At 35.9% G+C, this 22321-nt stretch overlaps 3 protein-coding genes across 5 annotated transcripts; all 3 read left to right on the top strand.

Annotated features, from left to right (window-relative positions):
* Positions 1-74: 74 nt before the first annotated feature.
* Positions 75-7599, top strand: entpd2b (ectonucleoside triphosphate diphosphohydrolase 2b). Of its 3 annotated transcripts, none has more exons than XM_026196531.1 (10): positions 75-597; positions 1529-3256; positions 3832-3949; positions 4139-4289; positions 4941-5100; positions 5315-5542; positions 5662-5931; positions 6010-6129; positions 6823-6957; positions 7125-7599. In XM_026196531.1, exons 2-10 carry the CDS (start codon positions 3140-3142, stop codon positions 7329-7331), a joined length of 1506 nt encoding a protein of 501 aa, XP_026052316.1. In that variant the 5' UTR covers positions 75-597; positions 1529-3139; the 3' UTR covers positions 7332-7599. The 3 variants fall into 3 exon arrangements, with proteins under 3 accessions (XP_026052316.1, XP_026052319.1, XP_026052318.1); XM_026196534.1 differs by having other exon boundaries at positions 7178-7599; XM_026196533.1 differs by lacking the exon at positions 75-597 and adding an exon at positions 614-805.
* Positions 7600-8226: 627 nt separating this feature from the next.
* zmat1 (zinc finger matrin-type 1) lies at positions 8227-14271 on the top strand. The gene is made up of 7 exons (XM_026196535.1): positions 8227-8471; positions 9887-9993; positions 10094-10183; positions 10282-10414; positions 10515-10775; positions 11075-11165; positions 11742-14271. The coding sequence occupies exons 1-7, from the start codon at positions 8342-8344 to the stop codon at positions 12679-12681; spliced, it is 1752 nt and encodes a 583-aa protein (XP_026052320.1). The 5' UTR covers positions 8227-8341; the 3' UTR covers positions 12682-14271.
* Positions 13791-20424, top strand: cd8b (cd8 beta). The gene is made up of 8 exons (XM_026196536.1): positions 13791-13915; positions 16477-16642; positions 17865-18215; positions 18711-18797; positions 18890-18976; positions 19452-19485; positions 19840-19892; positions 19980-20424. The coding sequence occupies exons 2-7, from the start codon at positions 16597-16599 to the stop codon at positions 19856-19858; spliced, it is 624 nt and encodes a 207-aa protein (XP_026052321.1). The 5' UTR covers positions 13791-13915; positions 16477-16596; the 3' UTR covers positions 19859-19892; positions 19980-20424.
* The last annotated feature ends 1897 nt before the right edge of the window (positions 20425-22321 follow it).

Below are 22321 nucleotides of genomic sequence, written 5' to 3' on the forward strand. Positions count from 1 at the left end.
CATGATATTATATTCATTTATTTCCAAACCATTATTTTGAGCATGTATTTGTACCCAGAAGAGAGCAAAACTTGACAAAATTCTCCCAAAACCATGCGCATATAAATTGTATGTAATATATATATATTGTATAAATGCAGATTTTTTTTTTCTTTTAGGGTTAGGTTGTAAAGTGTATAACTATCTGTGTATAAAAACAACATCAATCTATGCATTTTCCTCTTGCATGTGTAAATATGTGATGAATGTACAAATAGCTAAATAGATAATTCCTAGAGTAAAATCTCAATGTACGAAGACGTGCACATAGACAAGTACTGCAGCAAATAAACAAGCCTTCCACTTTTGACTATCCATTTCCCAGAAAGTTCAATATTAGCTTCAGGCAGTTCTGGGGAGGAGGAGATGCATACATTAGTCAGACGTCTACGTTATGGGCCGGGGGTAACGTTAGTGGTCAAAATAGTGACTTGTTAATCTTTCATCATGAATTCGAAAGTATGAGGAAAACGCCTGACAGTGTATTTAAGAGGCGGTATCACCATCATCATTAGTAAGGACAGTCTGTTCCTCTGCAAACACTGACGTCTGCAACAGGTGAGTTTACTTAAGTCTTTGCTGCACAATAGGCTACTACATGATATCTTATTTACTGAAACGTATTACTGTTTAGTTTTTGAACTGCTAAACTGTGTCACCATCCTACGACACGACATTGTCGTTCCATTATCGTCAACAAGGCGTCATCATCTTAGCTGCTCTTATTACGGGATCTGTTTATTCCGACCACTGACTGAACGCAGGTGTAAGGGATTGCTATTCCCGTCTAAAACAAGCATTTATTTTATTTACGTTGTAATTCTCCTGCGTAAAACTTAAAAGTGAAAGACCGAACAGCATTAGTGGGAAAACAAATTGAAATTTAAGTTCTGTTTTTAGCGTTGTTTACATTTAACGTTCCCTACCATTTGCGCCAAAATATCCTTCCATATTTCCACTTCTACATTTCTAATTGAAAAAAGACATAGCCTACCTTTTCATACCTTGAGAATAAATACCCTATGATTAAGTGAGTGTGCAGTTGTTCTCTTTTAATTAGATTTTACTTTTTGTTCCTTCATCTTGCACCTCTCTGACGTTCGCGCGCTTTGATTCCAGAGCTACATTTCTGCCATAAAATGTGTTACTGTCGTAAAAGTTAAATACTGAAAGAAAAAAAAATTACCAAGTAACAAAAATTCGTAAAGCGTTTTGGACAAAATGACATGTTAATGATTGAAATTCCTTTTTTTTTTTTTTTTTTTTTTTTTAAGTAAAATGCAATTAGTGCTGGTTTGTGGAAAATTCACGTTGCTAGGGAGTTGCCATGGCATGTCATCGCTATGTTGTTGCCAAGGAGTTTTTGGACTTGACCTCATTTATATGTGTGTGTGTGTGTGTGTGTGTGTGTGTGTGTGTGTGTATGTGTGTTGTTGTTGTTGCTATTACTTGCTTAATCCATATGACCACTTTATGTTTCTTCTTTCAGACACTTGCTGGCAGGTGGTAGTGACAGTTGCTCTGTGGGCAAGAAGCTTCTTCTGCGACAATGGGAGAGAGAGAGGCATGCTTATTTTCACCTGTTGCTCCTGCTGGGAACTGGATTAAACACTGCCTGTCCACCCACTTCAGGCCTAAACACTCACTGGAGGAGGGTTCCCAAGGTGGCCACTGGTCATCTCAGCCATTTTGCACAAGAAAGAGACTTGTGGTGGCCCTTCTGGTCATTTTGGCTTTGGTTGTCATGATGCTGCTCCTGCTGCTGAATTATTATTGTATCATGGTCTGGCACTTGTGTCAGTGTGAAGAGTCTGTTCTCCCATTGTTTCAAAACACCACACCAGAACTGGACAAGCTGCACTGAGATGTTACACATTTTGTTGTTTCAATATTTGGTGCACCCATCTGGGATGCATTTATATGTAATGCTGCTGTGTTTTTTCTTCTTCTTCTTTTTTTGTTTGATAAACTAAATAACACGGAAATTTCCAGTGTGAGATTTTTCAATGTACTATATGTGTGTGTGAAGTAAGAAGGAAATTATTCACACTGTCAGGTTACTCGGTTTTTGAACTTTTAGTTTTGTATTTATTTAAATGATTTCCTAGGTTTGCCATTACACTGGAAATTATGCCTATTTCAATTCGCAAAGTCACTGTATTTATCCATTTATTTAAATCTGTTAATCTTTATCTAGCGAAGCTTGAAATGTAGTTAAATTCTCTTCATAAAACCGGTTTTGTTTTAGCTTTGTGTGCTTGTGAATCTTTAAACAGAAATGTTTTGTGAGAAAAGCTAGTTTTCCTCTCAAGCCTTTCAAACATACACAGAACATCACCAAAACATAACCTTTGCCATATTTTTGACGCCTCATTCAATCTAAGATCTAGATGTGTGGCCTTAATTTAGTCATTCTGTTTGTCATAAAATAAGCATTAATGCTCATGCATTCAAGTGGCCAGTAATCCTCCCCAAAATGTAGATGATGTCACAACTTCTCCTCCCTTTTCAACAGCAAACAGGAAATTCTTACCACATGGTGAGTGGTGCCTTGTGGATACAAAGTAGGCCTGTAAATGCAAAGTGTCTCCATTCTTGGCAAGAATTATCTTATTCAGAGCATGCTGTCTGTGTCAGCTTTTGAATAGAGGCTGCGGACATTCAAAGAAGAGAAACCTTAAATAAAACCGGTCTCCATCACATAAGTCCTGCTGCTCATGAATAACTCTAGATTTAGTCAGCTGCACCAGCAGACACACCTTTAGTCACATTTTAAACAGATGATGGAAGAAGATTTAGGAAAGTTTGGAACACTCCCTTATACAAAAAAAAAAAAGGTTGTAATTAATGCAGGACATTTATTATTACAGCAACAACTATTATACATCTATCTGTATTTCCAAACAATCTTTATAACAATAAAACATTTATACTTGCAAAATTGGTGTTTATTACTATTCTAAAGAAATGGTTCTGCTGTTAACTAACTGGGCTTCTTTGTACAAGAGAAGTCTTTTCTCTTGTTAAGGAACTGGGCGGGTGGAGGGGTTGCCCTTGTTCCTTCACCATCTATAGCAGTAGGCAAACCCCAACTTTACTGATGGATAAACTGTTTGTTAAGTTTGTTGTCTCAGCGGTGCTCTTTCTGTTTGGAATTGTGTCTATTCTACTCCTGACTGTATCCATACATGAAATGAAGGAGCCACCACAGTACATGGTAAGTATGATTACTTCTGTGTCCTCATCAAAATGTTGAATAGTTTCTTTTGTTTTACTCTCTCTGTGTCTCTCTATCTTTCTTTCTTTCTTTCTCCTGTGAGCTAAGTTGCATTTTACGCAGTGTTTCCTGATTAATATATTTGTCTTGGAGAGGTGAGCCTTCACAAGGTAAACATAGAGAATGGTCATTTTGCTCCTGTTGGGAACCGTGGAACAAATAAAGATGCCGACTCGGGATAGTTTGTTATGTCAGATACTTCTGGGAATTGCATCTCCATGAAGTGTGTCTTCGGGCAACGGGTACATGTTAACCCCTGGGAGCCGTGGGTAAACACTGTGTAACAGATCACGGAAACACGCAATATGTACAAAATCTTAGAAGTAATTAAAATGATCTCAAAATATGTGATTAGAGTGGCTTATGTGTATAAATCACTGTTATGTTCTCATCGTGTTGTGGAAATTTAGGTTCTGTGTGAGATAAATAATAATAATAATAATACATTCTAAATCACATAGATTTTGAATTTATCTCATAGATCTCTCTCTCTCTCTCTCTCGCTCTCATTGCAGTATGGGGTTGTGATGGACGCTGGGTCCTCACACACTGCTTTATTCATCTACAGATGGCCGGCAGACAAATTAAATGGCACAGGCGTGGTCACCCAGCACAGCGAGTGTCATGTCAAAGGTCAAATGACTTGCTGAAATATTTAACATTTTTCAGGCGGATTAATGGAAGAGATATAGATAAACATCTTAAGCGTAAATAATTTAATGAATATCAATATGGATAAGATATTTTTATCTAGTTATAATTCTTAATGTCATAAAAATATGAAAACTGATGTAATTATGTCTTCTTTTTCTTCGGATGCAGGAGGAGGAATCTCTAGTTATGCAGGGCAGCGGGGCGCAGCGGCCCGTAGCCTTGAGGGGTGCTTGAAGCAGGCCATGCACGACATTCCCCCAGACAGACATCATCGCACCCCTGTGTATCTGGGAGCTACTGCTGGCATGAGACTTCTGAAGTGAGTGTGTTTTATGTTGCTACATGTAGGATTGACTCATTTTAAAGGCCACATATAAAGAACACATCCTATTTTAAAAAAAATTCTGGTAGTCTTATTTTCTGTTTAATCTTGTTGAAGTAGTAATTTTTCAGTCAGATTAATGGTAAAGGTTTTTCTCATTCGGATAAATACAGAAACAACAAAATGCTAGTTTCAAAATGTTTCATATATATATATATATATATATATATATATATATATATATATATATATATATATATATATATATATATATATATATATATATTATATATATATATATATATATATATATATATATATATATATATATATGTAATTAAATAAACCTAAGAGGAACAGATCTTTACAAAAAAAAAAACGTATTAAAATTTAAAATATATATATTTACAAATTTGAAAAGAGAAAATGTTTTTACAGTGCTTTTTGGTCATCTTAATGCAAATTCATACATTTAGTGGCTTAATTGTTCAAAAGATTTCTAGGGCCAGTGTAGGCTATGTTTTGCCACAAAGAATTTTATGGCTATGTAGTAAAATTTTGTTTTCTGCTGGGATGGCATATGCTGATTGCTTTTTTCCCCATTAACCTCCAAATACCTTTCTTCTTTTTTTTCATCTTTTTTTTCAGAATTACCAATCCTGACAAAGCATCTCAGATTCTCCAAGAAGTCAAACAAAAAATCAAATCCTTTCCTTTCAACTTTCGAGGAGCAGTAATTCTGAGCGGTCAGGAAGAGGGGGTTTACGGTTGGGTCACTGTCAACTACCTTCTTGAAAACTTCATAAAAGTGCGTTCTTGTTAGAGTATGTCTGTCTTTTCTTGTCAGTGAAACTGTCCATAAGTTAATTATGCTTAAACTTTGTTGCTTAAATGTCATCATAGACATCTAAATATTAAGCCAGTGTTTTGTTTATGGTACAGTATTTTTACTGGTTTCTCAGATTCTTGGGCCATCTAGTGGCAATTTTCTGTCTCTGATTGCTCATTTCCACACTATACAGTATGGCTATGTGGGCCGATGGCTTAACTCTGGCAGAAAAACTGTCGGAGCGCTGGATTTAGGGGGGGCATCCACACAGATCACCTTTGAGACCCCAGAGACGGTTGAGAACGAGTTGAACAGCATGACTATGCATCTCTATGGGCAGGATTATTCCCTCTACACGCATAGTTACCTGTGTTATGGTAAAGAAGAGGCTCTGCGCCAGATCCTGGCCTACCTGATTGAAGTATGACATTATGCATCACAAATCAATAATACCTCATTGCATATGTGTTGGAGATTTCTTGGTGAATTGTTTTTGTCCTGCCACAGTATAGATATCTCTCTAGGATGTTTTCATTTCAGTCGCAGGGTAATACTAGCAAAGTGTATCATCCCTGCTACCCATCTGACTTCACTGATGTCTTCAAGCTGGAACAAGTGTTTGACTCTCCTTGTACAGTGTCTAAGAGACCCAAACCTTACAATCCTCATTCCTGGATCAGGGTGCAAGGCTCCGGGGACTACCAAAGCTGCCTTGGCAACACTTCTAATATATTTTCCTTCCAGTTCTGCCCCTTTTCTCAGTGTTCCTTTAATGGAGTTTTCCAGCCCAACATCAGCGGGAGCTTCATGGTGAGAGGCCCTGGAATGGACAAAGTGGAACGTACAAGTTTAATAGAATGCAATCTTATGTATTTGTCTGTCTTTTAGGCCTTCTCTGCATATTTCTTCACTCACAGTTATCTCCAGCTGAGTACAGGGATAAACATCAGAACCTCTGCTCAGTTAGAGGAGGCTACCCGAACTGTGTGCAATATGACCATAGAAGAGGTATAATTTATGAAGTTTTTTTTATTTCATAAAATACTATTTCTTGTTTTAGCTACCTCAGAATAAATTAAAACCACTACAACAAATGCTATCAGGATTTATAAAACATGGTGTAATTTACTATGAAAATATTTGAATGTTACCCCCATTGTAGTAATAAGATATATATATTAAATGTATTTATGATTTATTTATTACATTAAAAAAATATGTGTGTGTGTGTGTATATATATATATATATACATATACCGCTTTTTTTAATGTCATGAATATAATGACACTGATCTAAAATCTTAATTGACCTATAACTGGAAAGAAAATATATTATCTATTCATAGTCAGATATTAATATTTTAATTACTTTTATAAATTTTTAGGTCCAATTGATATTTCAACCTGAAATCAATTTGAATAAAAATTAAACACACACACACACACAATATATATATATATATACACCGGTATATATATATATATATATATATATATATATATAATTTTTTGTAATATTATTGATTTCAGATTTATTTATTCCAAATGTTAACTGGATATTTATGTATTTATGTATTATGTATATTTATGTATAAAGTATTTTTGTTTATCATAAAAATACACTCAATAAACATGCTGCATTGCATCTCTGAAGTCCTGTAAATCTTAAAAATTCATATCCATATCTTCTGTTCATTATAGATGACCAAGAAAGCTCCTGACTTGAAAAAATACCTGAAGGATTACTGTGCCATCGCAGTGTATATACAAGTGCTAATGCTAAGGGGTTATAACTTTGATGAGAGTTCTTTCCAAAATGTTGCTTTTCAGAAAAAGGTTAGTTCATCAAAATTATACTCATATGCCTGTAAATCATAGAACCACCTTGACCTTAACCACAAATAATTTGACAGTTTGCTTCTCAATAAAATTCAAATTGTGTGAAAATGAACTAAGTACACAAATAAATGCAAACCCCAGTTTCAGTCTCTACTATGTCACAGGCAGGTGAGGTGTCTGTGGGCTGGGCTCTAGGTTATATTCTTAGTGTGAGCAGTCTTCTTCCAGAGGAACCTGCGGGCATCAGGAAGGGCTTGTGTCCTGCAGCATGGATTGGCTTGTTGATTCTCCTAACCGTCCTCCTCACTGCCACCGTCTGTTACATGGCTCTCCTGATTCGAAGGAAAAGGAAGGATGAAGGTGTCTCATAGCTCACTGCTATGCCTACAGTTGTGTTTGGACAGACTAAACAAAACTTAAATGCATTCATACTGTACTGTCTGTGTTAATATTGCATCTAATGTAACATTTTTTTTTTTTTCATCAAAACTTGTTAGGAAATTAAATTGAGGCACAAAATGAATAACACTACATAATATTATATATGGTAGCCCATACTATGGTGTATCTGATACCATCACTGTTGTATCTCAGCAATGTTACTGTTTTAACAGATTACAGCAAAGTTGTCTTTGTTTATCTTGTGTGATACACTAATCGACTTTATTAGAAGAAATATATGTCTTTTTGAGGACTGGCGATGATATCTGATCAGTGATCCAGAACTCTCTTTGGCCAGTTCACATTTGTCTTCAGTTAATGTAGCCTACACTAAGACATTCACAGCATTTCAAATATTTCTCAGACTGAAGGAATAAAACTGTAATGTTAAAAATTTACCAAGCTGAATTCATTTATGATGCAGGTTACTGAAGTAAGTGTAAACAAAAGCAGATTACAATATGTTTAACAAATACCAATTAATCTATAGACCTATTTTATTAGTTTACCATCAAATCTAAAGTTAGCTTAGAGTTAACTAGGCAAAATGACAAAAAAAGGTTGAATGTTTGATGACCCTGTTTACATCAGATCTCGTTTTGCTTCATTATAGTGTTACATTAACTTTTTTATCAGGAACTGCTTACAATTTTATTTATAACTGTGGGCTTCATAATATGGTAAACTATGATATATTTGCTTCTTACAATATAACGCTAAGATTTATTTTAGGTATTTCAATTTACTAAGACCAAAACATAAAAACACCAGATGATGGCAGCATCTGCTTAATTCAGTGGCCTGCACGTAGAGAAACATTTGCTACTGCGCATGCGCATATCACCTCCCTTCATATTTTAGCCAATGCCATGTAGGGCTCTTGGACATTTTAGCGTAATCTACTACAGTTTTGATTTATTTCCAGTTTTTTTTTTAAGAAATGTCCGAGCTTGAAGCTAGTGTATCGTGTTCTCCGCAGTGTGCGGAAACAGACAAAATCAATAATTCAGACGAAATCAATCCAGAAACAGTACAAAACACTAACACCAATATTTCTCAGGTTGAAGAAGGTGAGTCTATCAGTTGAAACCCTTCAAAAACTTCAAAAATGCAGTCATGTGGAGTTTATTTGCATCGAATGTTTGTGTTTGAGTTGTTTGAGACGGATTCATGGGTGCTAATAAAGCGTAGCGAGTCAACAAGCTAGGCTAGGCTAAATATTAGTACCCATGATTTATCTTAAACAACCACCACAAAACCCCCTTTTTAAAACAAATCTGATGTGTTTAAAAGTCGAATGTCATTCTTCATCGGCTGAAAATACACGTTAAGACACAAAATGTGGAGTTAATGAATCATACCATCGTGTAAATAGATTAATTCGCCGATGAAGCAACAATCTAGCCTTTTTAGCCTCCTAATGATCCCAATAATCCTCCATTGTAGCTCGTTTGTGACATTTCCAAACGTTTTAGTTCATTTTAAGTTTTTATTTCTGACTAATTCGTGTCATTTTATATATGTATAAATTAGTATCACATTTTAAAAGGATTGGTGCAAATGATCTTTAAGACAGTAGTACATATTAATAAATGCTAATTTAGTTATGTTTTTTTTATGTTATTTCAGTACTTTATGCACAACTTTATTGGTAGCTAGATTTTTTAGCTGATAGTACTATGACAGATTGAGGAACAAGCAGCCTTATCGAATTAAAGTTCGTGTAAATAATAGAATTCAGGTAGGTCTGACTTAATTATCTAATTATCCAAATTATCTATTTAGTTATGCACAGCATCAAGACTATGTCATTTATTGGGCTAATATTAATAGTGTTTTTTTTTTTTTTTTTAATGAACTGGAATAATTTCAGTTTTACATTATGATGTACTGATGCCTAGATTCAGGTGTAACATGGATTTTTTTTTTTTTACTACAGATTTCTAATATGGGTCAGTTATTAGTTATCAGACATAACAATAAATAATTGTCAATGTATGCTTAATTCTGTTAAAATATATATATTTTTTGGACCACAGCAACCAGATGCATACTTACTTACATGCTTTGCTTGCACACATTGGGCCTCATTCATGAAATTTAAGCAGAACGAATTTCTCTGTAAAAGCATTTGTGCATAAATTGGCACATTTAGTTCAGTCCAACAATTTATGTCCGAATGAATTGAACAAAAAATTATTTTGCTTATGCTTTTTTTATTAACTCACAATTTGTCTACTGATATTTTTAAGAGATCCAGTACAGTACTCTCTGTTTCTTGAACACTAGTTTAACCAAAAGCCTCACAGTGTATCTAAAACATTTCTAATCATCATTTCATACTCTGAAAATCATATTTGTTAAAAAAAAAATGAGCCATGTGAGATCATGTCTATAATAACCACATCAGCTACACTACACAAGTATGTTAAGATTATTTCATACAGTAAATATTATTTTACATTGATGTCAAATTTTTTTGCAGGGTCTCAGAGCGACAGTGGTCTTCTCGAAGGCTTGTTGACAGATAACTTCTGTCACGTCTGTGAAGCAACCCTGCTTTATGAGTCCCAGAGAATTTCTCATTATGAGGTTTGTGAGGTGGTTTTCATGCAACTGTATCAAGATTTTTTTTTCTGGCAACTGCAAAAAGCTGCAGCCATATTTCTAACATTGTTTTCTATGTTGGCAGGGGAAAAAGCATGCACAAAGAGTCAGGATGTACTTGCAGAACAAGAACACTAAAATAAATAAGCCGAGCCAAGATTGTGGAGGCCTTCTGGTATGTAACAGATCATACAGAATATGCAAATATTGTGCATATGCATACTGTAAATTGCTCTTAAGTGTTAGTATAAAATAATTCAAATTTTTTTACAGAGAGGTCTGTCTGCAGAGAAGTTCTGCGAGCTGTGCAACATGGTATTCAGCTCTCCGACTGTAGCCAAGTCGCACTATGAGGGCAAAGTTCATTCAAAGAACATGAGAAAAACCAATCCTCTGCCACCTGGATGTGAGTGAAATCAAACTGGGGACTGTTAGGTTTGACTTTTTCAGCCTTGTGGGCTAAATCTGTCATCTGTCAACACTATAATGTTATATTCAACTTTCAGCGCCTGTTCTAGAGCCCATGATTCCTGATGTACACCCATCAGAGGCTGCTGTGCAGAATCAGATCAGTTTGGAGCAGAAGGACACTTCTGGCTTGGGCGATCAAGAGGTTGATCTCAGTGACCCCAACAAGTACTGTACACTGTGCAGCGCTTCCTTTAACAACCCTCTGGTCGCCCAGCAACACTACAGCGGCCGGAAGCATCAGAGGAACCAGGCCCGGCAAGAGATGCTGGATCAGATGGGGGAACAGGCAGAACATGGTATGCGCTAAAATATATCTACACTGACCAATTTAAACGATGTTAAAATGAATGACCAATTTTATTCAGAAATGCCATATTAATTAATATGAAATTTAAGAATTATAAAACGTTGTACAATGTTGTCACATGTAATCCATTAACGTAAACAGAAATATTGTTTCTATTCAGTGGTCATTCATGATTTTTACATATTCTTAGTTGAAAATTTACTGTGCATTTGATATTTTCTTGTTATTTGATCCTTTCTTTTACCAATTTTGTTGTTCTCTCTCACACACACACACACACACATTCAGCAAGCTCCCTGACTTGTCCGATTTGCTGTCTGACGCTCAGTTCAATAGAGATGTACCAGGCTCACATGCAGGGAAACAAACACTTTGTCAAGTGAGTGACGTTGCTCTCATTCGTTATTTTATCTGATGCCTTTTTTTTGTTACACACACTAGGATTTGGATCTTGATCTTGTCAGCAAATATTTGTCATTTTTTAAATGAAATGTTTCAAATGAAATCAGAAAGAATCTTATTTATATTCTAAAATGGGCAAAATCTCACCATAGATTCTTCTTTATATATATATATATATATATATATATATATATATATATATATATATATATATATATATATATATATATATTTATGCAAATGTATTAAATTAGATACAAAATTGTGGCAAATGGATTAATTTACTGTTGACTTTATGCAGTGATATATTGCAGTTATTTCTGGATTTTACATATTTGCATACACTGTAAAAAATCCATTTTTAAAGGCTGTATGTTTTCTGATTTTAGTGTGTTATTTGCCATTTCGTTGTACTTTTTTTTTTTCAGCAATTTCTGAGTGAAAATTGTTTTTCCAGCCCATTTTTTTTTTGTTTGCTATTGAAAAACTCATGTTTGTCAATCACTAGTTCAAATGCAAGACTAAATGTAATGTCATTCATCTTTGCCCTTAGAGAGAAGAAAGTTATGGAACTGTGCAAATCTCAGAAGAAAATGTACGACTCTTTCCAGGATGAGCTGGCTGACTACATCCAGGTGCAGAAGGCCCGGGGTCTGGATCCCAAAGCAGGGCTGGGCACCATAGGACAAGCAGGCAAGGGTCTAGATGAGAGTGTGAAAGAAAGTCCACAGAAAGCGGAAGAGATTCCTCAACCTGGGAAGCTGGTACCACGTTTTCCATCTCCTGGTTTCCCTCAACCTCACTGGCACCCGCAATTCCAGTCTCAGGTCAATCAGTTTGGCTTTGGTATGAGAGGCCCTGCCCCACACTATCAGCCGGGATTTATGCCCCATGCCCGTCCTCCTTTCCCACCTGGTCACCTGCATAAAAGAGGGAGGAGCCCTGAGTCATTTAGCTCCTCCTCTTTCTCAGACTCCTCCTCCTACACTAGCAGCAGTAGTGACCGCAGCAGCAGTTATGACAGCAGAGAGAGGAGGAGACGGAAGAGGAAGATGAAAAAGCGAGGAAAGAGAAGAAGAGACCTGGAGGACTGGTCTGATTCGGAACGAGGAGAAAGGAAAAAGAGGCGGAAGGGAGACAGGAGAGGAAGTGTAGAAGGAGAAGATGATAGAAAGAAATGGAAGGAGAGAAGAAAAAAAGAGAGGAGCTCTAGTGAAGATGAGGAAAGCAGGAGTAAAAGAAGAGCAAGCAAGAAAAGTAGGAGGCACGGGGAGAGACGAAAAGAAGAGGAACTCTTGGAGAAACAAGAGGTTGAAGTGCACGGGGAACCACAAGTAAAGATTGAGGAACCCGTAGAGGACAGGACAGAAACAAAAGATGGCAAACACAAACATAAAAAAGAGAAGAAAAAAGGAAAAGAGAAGATGAATCCAGAAGACAACAGGACAGAGGAGGAAAGACTCTGGGATGAGACGATTCTTGGCGTTTTTTAGACTTCTGACTTTTCTTTTTTTGATGATGATGGTCTGACAGTATTGTTCTAATAAAACTGCACAGGGCACCAGAAAAGCGTTTTGCCAAAATCTTCTGGGCCCTTCCACTATTTATGCTTTCCGAAGAACTCTAAAGTGCTTTCTTTTATACAGAAACTCATCTGATCACAGTTCCTTTTTAAGGAATCAACAGTGAACATTTTGTCACGATTCACTCACCATCATTTCATTTCCAACTCATATGTCTTCTATGGAACACGTTAAGAATGTTAAGAATGTTCATGCTGCAAAACCGATTGAAAATATTGGTTAAAAATGTTGCTGCCTGCATTTCCACCTTTTCCACCTTGCTGTGTTGTAAGCTAAAAAACTACAGCGTTTGTTAAAAACTGGCTGGCTAGCTGCACAATTTGTATGAATGAACTGCTACGTTTAGGGTACTTTTAGAGCTCGACAGCATTCACTTTCACAGTGTGGAAAAGAGCAACATCAACATTATGATATTTGTGTTCCACAGCTGAAAGGAAATCATACAGGTTTGGAATGAGATGAGGGCGAGCAAATGATGAAAATGTTCATTCCTTGAATTGCTCAGGACCACAGACTTGAGGATGTCTCTAGAGCTGCTCTTCTCTCTTGGAGAAATCACTAACTTTATACCTTGTGTTGTGATGCAAAAACACTACGTGAGCCATCCACCCATGTCCATGTGGATGTGTCCTTCGACTTGCTTCATGCTTTGATCAAATAAACCCCTTCCACTGTTTACATCAACATAGATTAAGTATTTATTGTTGACCTTTTTCTAAAAAAATCTATTATACATGAATTTGTTTCTGATTTTATTGAAGCATTTCCAGTTTAAGTCTCAAGGGGGCATTGATTGCAAGTGTACACACATATTACAGTACACTGTGGATCTGCTAGAAACCTTCTTCAGACTTTCAGACTCTCTGTGTTTCAAGAAAGACATGAAAACGGATGAACGGTGTGAATAAAATTAAGAGTTGTCAGAATATAGACTATTGCATATCAGAAGAGCTCGGTCTGCAATCCTTGTTGTTTTTGTTGGATTTCTGTGTATGTGTGAAACATTAATGTGATGCCAGGCTCATTTGATGCAGCATATGCTGGAATATTTATGTTTGCAGGTCTAACAGGTGCAGGAGTTAAATGAGGACATGACTGCTACTCTTTTGACCTCTTTCTTGCATAGAGCTGCATTTCCCTTTTTGTGAGTTATCACAATCATACAATCATCCGTTTATTTAATGAGTGTGCTGTTAAGCCAATTTCCAATGTCTCCCTTAAACGATCCTTAATTCACTTTTGGATCAATTTCTGAGTGTTCAGGGAACATACTTATCATGAGAAGGTGAATGTGAATGAATGGAAATTATACTTGAAAAAGCATTAATTTCAGGGGTTTTTAATCACATTCGAATGTATGGTTCAGTCAGGAATAACCATTTTGTAATATACTAATCCTAATGTCGCTCCAAACTCATGAAAACTGGGATGTGGGCTGGTTAATTTGGCACTGTATTCCAAGCATTATATGTATTTTTGTGTCATAAACAGTAAAAATTCTGCTCTCCACTTCTATTTAAATATGGTGCCTTTAGATGCACAGGTTTAGAACATGAGGTCTGAAATCATTTTTACCCATTTATCCACCTTCCGATTTCCAATTTCAAGCCAATTTGAAAACGTGGATGCACTATTGGAATTATAAATGACTAATAATTTTATGATGCATGTATTTATGATTATTTATGGTGACTTTGTCATTTTAAAGACAACCCTGTTGCCCCTCAATCCCTTTCACTATATAAAAGCCCAGTAAATTGTTCAATATTTCTACTTTTGTGTCCGACAGGAAAAAGTCAAGTCTTTAATCTTCAAATGCACTTGTATTAAATTGTGGATCTAACACCTGTAGCTTCTCGCACAGCTTTTGTACTTCAGAACTGTGTGAACTTTTTTCCAAGTCATTGCAACCGCAGAGTTGAAAGCCCTCCATAGACTCAAGCTCGTCGACAGTCACACTAAAGCGTTCTCTCGAGCCCCATGAGATCTCCTGTTTTCAAAGAATCGTGTGGTTCGGCTCCCTGTGTCTTTGTCGTACCCTCGACCTCCAAGGCGTGTGCGTCTCCCACATCCTCCCCCCTTCACGACCCCTCCACGGGCAAATGAGCCCCTCGAGCCCTTCTCAAGAGGCGAGGGCCAATGAATGAGATCTTTTAACACCTCAGCTAGAAAACTCCCACACAAGCCCCTCTGAGCGTCAGCCTCCAGAGTCCCACACACTCAAACACTTCATTAGTTTGTCTAGAATGTGGAGTGGAAAACAAGCACGTTGATTTGCGAGTTGAGAAATGTTGGGCTTCTGATTAAAAACCAACAATTTGACTCTGTGGTGCAAAAACAGGCCTGCAGTTTTGTTCTTTAGGGTTGTTCGGTGTTACTGTTGTGATGCTATAGGGGGGAATTTTCAGTGCGCAAACCTTTATTTATTAATTACTATTAAATGTGTGTGTAACTTAATATGATCTGCTCTATTGATATTTGATTGCAGTAAGCGGCATTTTATTTTATATATAGCTTATGATGTTAACGTTTAAGTGCTTTAGTTTTTCTTTAATTTGACCTTACATAATCGGAGTAGATACAACTGTGTACATATAACACCAAACAAGTTTATATATTTATATATATATTTGTCCAATATTCTAAAATAATATTTATGTATCTTTTAAAATCTTTATTGTCATTATTTATATATATATACACACACACACACATTTTATATATATTATATATTATATATATATAAAATTCGTCACTAATTAAATTCATAGTTGTTACTTGTTTTGGCTGTACTTTGATATAAATATTTTAAGCAGCATTATTGTTGTGTTTATACAGAATCTGGAAGAGCCACACATTTTTGGGGCATATCGAGATTAAACATATTTTGTTTTCCACAGCACAATATTGTTGATTATATGCCGCCGTCAGTGCTTTTTCAGTATTAATGTGGTTATTGTTTAAGTGATTTTTTTTTCAATAATCAGCATCAGCAGTGTGTTTGGTTGAGTATGTGATTATTTTCAGTCTTGCCTGATATTTATTGCAAGCGTTTTTATATTACATGTTTGAGTTTGATTTGATACAGTGCCAGCTGTTGTGTTCTGTGGACAGATGCAGGTGTTCCTCGGGTCACACACCTGCATTTGGGTTAAAGATCATTTTAGGAAAGACGTTTGGGGTTCAAGCAAACCTGTGCATTTTGTTTCAAGTTAAAGAGAAAAACAAAGTCCTTTAACATTCACTAGAACAACACAAATAATAGAATGACCAGTGGGTTTTTCTTAATATGAGAAATACTATCTATTGGAATTGATTTTCCGATTGTTTAGATCTCTTTCGTGAGTTCAGTTTAAACTGCGTCAGTTTAAACCTCAAACTTTTCCAACAGCGTGTTGGTTAAAATATACGTTGAAGTCATCAAAATGTCCATTAAATCAACTGTACTCTCTGAATATGACTAAAACATTATTTAAAAAGTTTAAATGCATTATAATTTATATATTTGCAACAGTGGATTGAGAAAATCAGTCTAAATGCTGTCGCTTTTGCACGCTGAAATATGACTTCGTACTCCATGTAATATAATAAATAACTGCTATTTTCTTGCTAACGAAACTTGAAATTTGTGTCTTTCCGAAAAACGAAGCCTCCTGATTTTTCCTTGATGTTTTCTTGTGTTTCCTCTGACTCATTCTCTGATAGGCTGTCAGTAATTGGTTCATCTGCCCCACACGCTGCAGGCCCTCCTTTCTGCGTGACACATGAAGAACAGAAAGGAAAACACAGACACACAGTTGACAGCTCACACACAGGCGCCCAAGGATGACCCTCTCTTGCATGTGCTTTTGTTTGTTCATATGGACGGCAGGTACGTTTTTTCCCTTGCGTTCTATTTGAAGAGCTGTCAGACTTTTAATGTGATCAGACCTGAAACTTAAGTGATACAGTAAGATGAGAACATCTGCAGAAGTCGAAGTAAATTGATGACCGTTATATCTTTAGTTCGAATACTTTCATAAATGTATGTGTCATCCTGCAAAGGTGGTATTTTTAAAGAATCTTTTAAAATAACAAGGTGTGTGAAGGTATTGATGCTTCGTTGTAGGCCCAAAAACGATTGCATCCTTAGGCAATTATGAGATTTGAAGTGTTTGTATATTTTGCGAACGCAGTGCTTTCAAATTTGATGATATATAAAGGTTTTGCGATAATTATCACAGGTGTGTAATAATGTGTTACAAGCCAGGTAATCCAATAACTGAGTCCCTCACACTCAAGTTTATGTAGAATAACAACTTGGTCAGTTGCATACAAATATATTTTAATGTAAAATAAATATTAATATGTCTTAATGCATACATTCTTTAAATGCTAACTATTCTTCTTTTTATTATTATAAAATTTTCACTCTGGTTTGTTTGTTGCTGGTTTTTTAGAATGATCTCTTCTGTCGAAGTCAGTGTTAAACCAAAATCGCTTTGTAACTGAAATCTTTTTATGCTTTCATACTCTCAACCTATTTTGGATTTCATATCAAACTGAATATTGTAATTTGTCTGAATGGATTTTTTTTTTTTCTCCATTCTCTGAAATATGTACTGTATGTTTTCTTCGCATATGAATCTGTGCCCACTTAAGCATATCTCAAAGTGTCAAGGCAAAAAAATATGTGCTTTTCCCCCCAGGCACTGATAAGAGAGGAAAACTATTTTGCAAGAGGATATAGACAACACAAATTGCCCATAAGTGTCTGTCTATTCAGGTTTCCATTCTTACATAACAAGGAAATTACTGCCTTATGTGTATCTAGTTCTGTATGGTTTATTGTGAAAGGGACTTTAAGCTTTTTCTGTTCTGTTCCACAGAGGTTTAAATCTACTTTAAACCTCTCATCTTTTGCTGTTGTACTTTCTGCATAGAAAAATGCTGAAAATATCTGATTTAATACTGAATGTTGGTGCCCTTTGAATAGGTACCATTCAGACCCCTAAAACAATTTAAGTAGCTAAATTGACGCTAACCCCAAAAATCGAATTGTGCATAACGAACAAAGCAGAACTTATTATTTCTTTTCTTTGTTTCTTCTTTAGCGGCGTCACTGGCCACCTTCCGAGCTACGCCGTTTGTTCTCTACGCCAAAATCAACGGCTCGGAAAGTATGTCCTGTGAATGTCCAGATCACTCCTGCCAGGAGGTTTTTTGGTACCGATACCTTGAGAGGACAAAGTCTCTTCAGTTCCTCTTGTATTGTAACAGCGCTGGCAGAGAGAAACATGGAGAAAACCTGACCACCACTCGCTTCAAGGGCTCGGTGTCCTCCGGACAGAGGGTGGTCTACAGCCTGCGTATAACGGGACTACAGGAGGATGAAATCGGCTTCTATTCCTGCATGTTTAAAACGAAAAGTATCATGCCTGTTGGATATTACATAATGCCTGGAGGTATAGCAGCGCTCTTCTTCTCTGTTTTGGTCCCCCACCCTGTTTTTTCTTTAATGGTGTTAGTGAACAAAGATTTCAGGATGAAAAAGTCAAGAAGATCAAATCTGAGACACCTAATGTTGGTTTACAGAGTCATATAAGTAAAATCACACTAGCATCGAACTTTCCATCCCTACAGTGAGAGGATCTTTACCTGGGGTTAAGTTGTAATGTTATACACATTATACAAGTATTCACATCTTTCCTGGTGCTCAAGAGCGTCTCAAGATCTTAAATGACAAATGGGAGAAGTGAAGTGTTCAAAGATGCTGAGATGTTTGGCCTCAGAATCCTAGAGTTCTGTTAGGTTAAGCAGCCTTGACCTGTCTTCGATCTTCTGGTCTGGAAAGTTCATGTTAATTGACTTGTTTGTCAAGTTGCTGGACACTGTTGGTGCACAATTTACTGGTTTTATATATGTTCTGTCTTGACGTTTCTCTGTTCTTTGTTCTCCAGTGAATCCTCCGACAGTTAAGCCGCCAACAGTTAAGACCAAGACACCCAAGAAGACCTGCAACTGCAAACCCCCCAGCTCTCCTAAAGGTACAGACTGAGATGTGCTGTTAGATGTTACTGATTTTGTGTTGTTCCATACTGTTTAGTTGAATTGGTTTGTTTTGTGTCACGTTTTGCAGGCTGTGAACAATCAGTGCTTTGGCCGGGCATTGGTGCTCTTTTGCTTTTGGCCATAACACTTGCTGGCACACTTTACTACTTCAGTCGTGAGTGCACACACACACACACACACACACACACACACACACAAGGTTGGCACATGTCTTTGTAACACACCGGTGCATCACAGTGGTCACTGAAAGAACGTAACAACTTCAATTTGGCCATGTTTAGGGTGACCATATTAGCCATTTTCACACGCCACGATTGGTTGATTATGTAACATACCTGCATGTTATTGGTCAAACTACTTTGGATGTTTTAGGCAATATAAAAATCCTGGCAAGGTCGCGTCCTGGGAAAATGGTTCATATGGTCACCCTAGCCATGTTTGTGTAGTTTCAGATGTTCAGAAGTCCATTGTGAGAGTTTGTGAAGGTCTACCTCACAGTGCTTATTATTTAGTAACAGTACAAATAGTTTACTGTATAATAAAAGTGAAATTATTTTGAATAGGAATTTTATATCAAATTTCATATGCACATCATAATATTTTCCTCTTTTTTTAATATGTTGGGACAGGTCTACCTAAGAAGTGTAGACATCGATTTACCAAGTAAGTCAAGAACTGTGTCAACGTGCTGCTACATAATGAGATTTTCAGTTTTTTTTTTTTTTTTTTTACATTTTAATTAAAGCTTTTTATTACTAAAATGTCTCTTAAATGATCTTGTGGCCTTTCAGTCATGAAAATTAGCAAATAAAATGAAAAGGTTATGGCTATGGGTAAATGTTTGTGACACTGGCGTCTCACATCAAAGTCCTTTACACGTGCGTCTGCATTGGTTCTGTTTCAATGGTTCGACTTATTAGACTCAGAAGAACTTTGATAAAAACTTTCTGCCTATTTCTGACAGCTTTAAGACATTTTTTAAACTTTATTAAAAATAAACTGTCATTTTCTCCATAGGACGAATCAGTTGCGATGAGGTGGAAGAACACACTCTTCATGTCGAAACAAATGTAAGCATTTGGATTAAAAGACGTTTTTGTAAATACAGTCTTTGTCTTATATATAATAATCTCTTTTTTTTTTTTTTTTTTTTGCAGGTGGTGGTCTTTTTTTCTATCCAAACTGTGGACCTGTCGAAGTCTCCGAAATTTTGCCATGGTCTCACAAAAATCAAATACATTGGGTTTTAGAATGTGTGTATATAAAAACAATGTCTTAAATTTATAGTTCATTTTTTAATCGGCCGTTATTCAATCAACAGTTCACTTACTGAATTCAATTCATTGTCTGACTTGACTGAATTAAACCAGAGCAGAACATACCACCAGGATCACCACAAAACTGAACTCACTCTAATCTTGGACTAACCTCAGCTGTCTTAATCGAGCTTTGAGTTTTGTTCTTGCCAGTACAGTATGCTTCATTTGTGACTGAATGTACAGTTTTCCCATTTTGATGTTCTTTTATCTCATATGCTGTTATTTTATGCTTTCACGTTATTAACGTATCACGTTATTTTTCCTCATTAAATAGTTTTCTTAATCAAGTTTAAATGAAATGAGTGGGTTATTTCTCTGATGACACTTGTTTTGTTTTGTAGGGTTTTTTGGTGTCCCCCGTCTTACATATCTGAGGGTGTGTTGGTTTATGTGTTTGGGTGTTATGAAGTTTGCCTCACTGAGCGTGTGTGTCCTCGTTATGAAACTATATCACTTGATATTGTGTGATCACAGCCAGAAAGTATAATTAGCTTGAAGTATTTCTTACATATTGAGTCAGATACCTGTTCATGGTTAATGTGGTGAACTACACCTGTGCTAGAAACCTGTGAGAATTTCAGGAGAAATGAATTGGAAACATCCAATAAAAGTCATAAAAACTTCTGCAAAAAGTTGGTAAATGAACACGTTTTTATGTTTTCTCATATAAAAGGCAAATATGGATAAATACAACACTTAAAATTAAAAGGATCTACAGTATACAGGAAAAACAATACAATCACAAAATAAATAAAAGGTCTGTCAAATAAACAAAACAAAAAAAATGTGAGTATGAGAGTAACTGTGCTGCCATTCATGTGCAGCTGTTCTTCATGATACTTTGAGGCAAATGAACAAACCTCTTCCTGTGCAAAAAGACAGAGCATTATCTCTCTCGCATCGCTCGTTCAACTTTGAGCTTGTCAGCGCTACAATAAAACAAAACCACCACAGAGAAACCACAGACCTTGCCGCATGGAGAGCGTCACAGGCACAGACTGTTAACACAAAACCCCCATTACACAGTTTAGTTCAGTCTCTGTAAAGCACGCTATCACTAGTTCATTAGTTTCAAAATAAATAAATATTAACTAGATGGATTACAATAAAGGTAAAAGAAAAAGAAACATTATTCTAAAACATCAGTTTTATTTATTTATTGTATATAATTACATTTTTGTTTTCCACAGAGCAAGCAGAGTACATTACATCCATATAAGCTATTATTTATTTAATTACATTTACATTACATATATTCATTTAGAAGACGCTTTTATCCAAAGCGATTTACAAATGAAGACAGTGGAAGCAATCAAAAACAACACAAAGAGCAATGCTATACAAGTGCTATAACAAGTCTCAGTTAGGTTAACACAGTAAACATAACAATGGCTTTTAAATAATATGATAAATAAAAAGAGGGGCACATAAGTCTTAAGTAACAAATTTAGGTAGGCTAAATGGGTGCAGAGCCAGTTTTGCATTATTTCAATACAAAACTAGAAAGGGCAAAAAAAAAAAATGATTTTGTAAGTGTAATAAATTGCTACAAAAAAGACAAAATGAGAATGCATAGCACATTTCTCACAGCAAATATCAGGTATGTCAATTTGAATCAGCTGTGAAAATAAATGTAATCCTATTAAAGTGGATAATCTCAGGTGCAAAAATTAAAATGCTTGAGGGCTAACTTTGGGTTTCCCTTGCAAATATTCAGAAACTTTCTTATTCTTATCATGGCTTTGTATTGCTTTCTTTGATCTTTGTCTATACTGGTGCGCATGCAAACAACTCAGCAGAATCTGACAAGAAATAAATTTGAAAGCATGATACATTTCAAAAACATTATTACTGTATTTACAGTATGTTACACTGTGCAAAACTTACCATATGTATTTTAGTGGAGTTCGTCTGTTCCTCATGTATATGGTTCCATGTTGGGTCACGAAACCAACACCTTCGGGTATGACAGATTAAAAAATACAGCAAATAAATGATAAAATGATGGTAACATACATAGGATTTAATATTCTTAACCCTCAGTGCCAAAAGTTAATACTTTCAATTAACAATTAAAAAATAAAAACCTTTCTTAACATTTAAAATATACTTTAAACCACTTTAAATGTGATATTTCATTACTTAATAAAGTCATTAGATATAAATATAATATTTTATTA

The sequence above is a fragment of the Carassius auratus genome, chromosome 21 (genome assembly GCF_003368295.1).
Source record: "Carassius auratus strain Wakin chromosome 21, ASM336829v1, whole genome shotgun sequence".
NCBI classification, from domain to species: domain Eukaryota; kingdom Metazoa; phylum Chordata; class Actinopteri; order Cypriniformes; family Cyprinidae; genus Carassius; species Carassius auratus.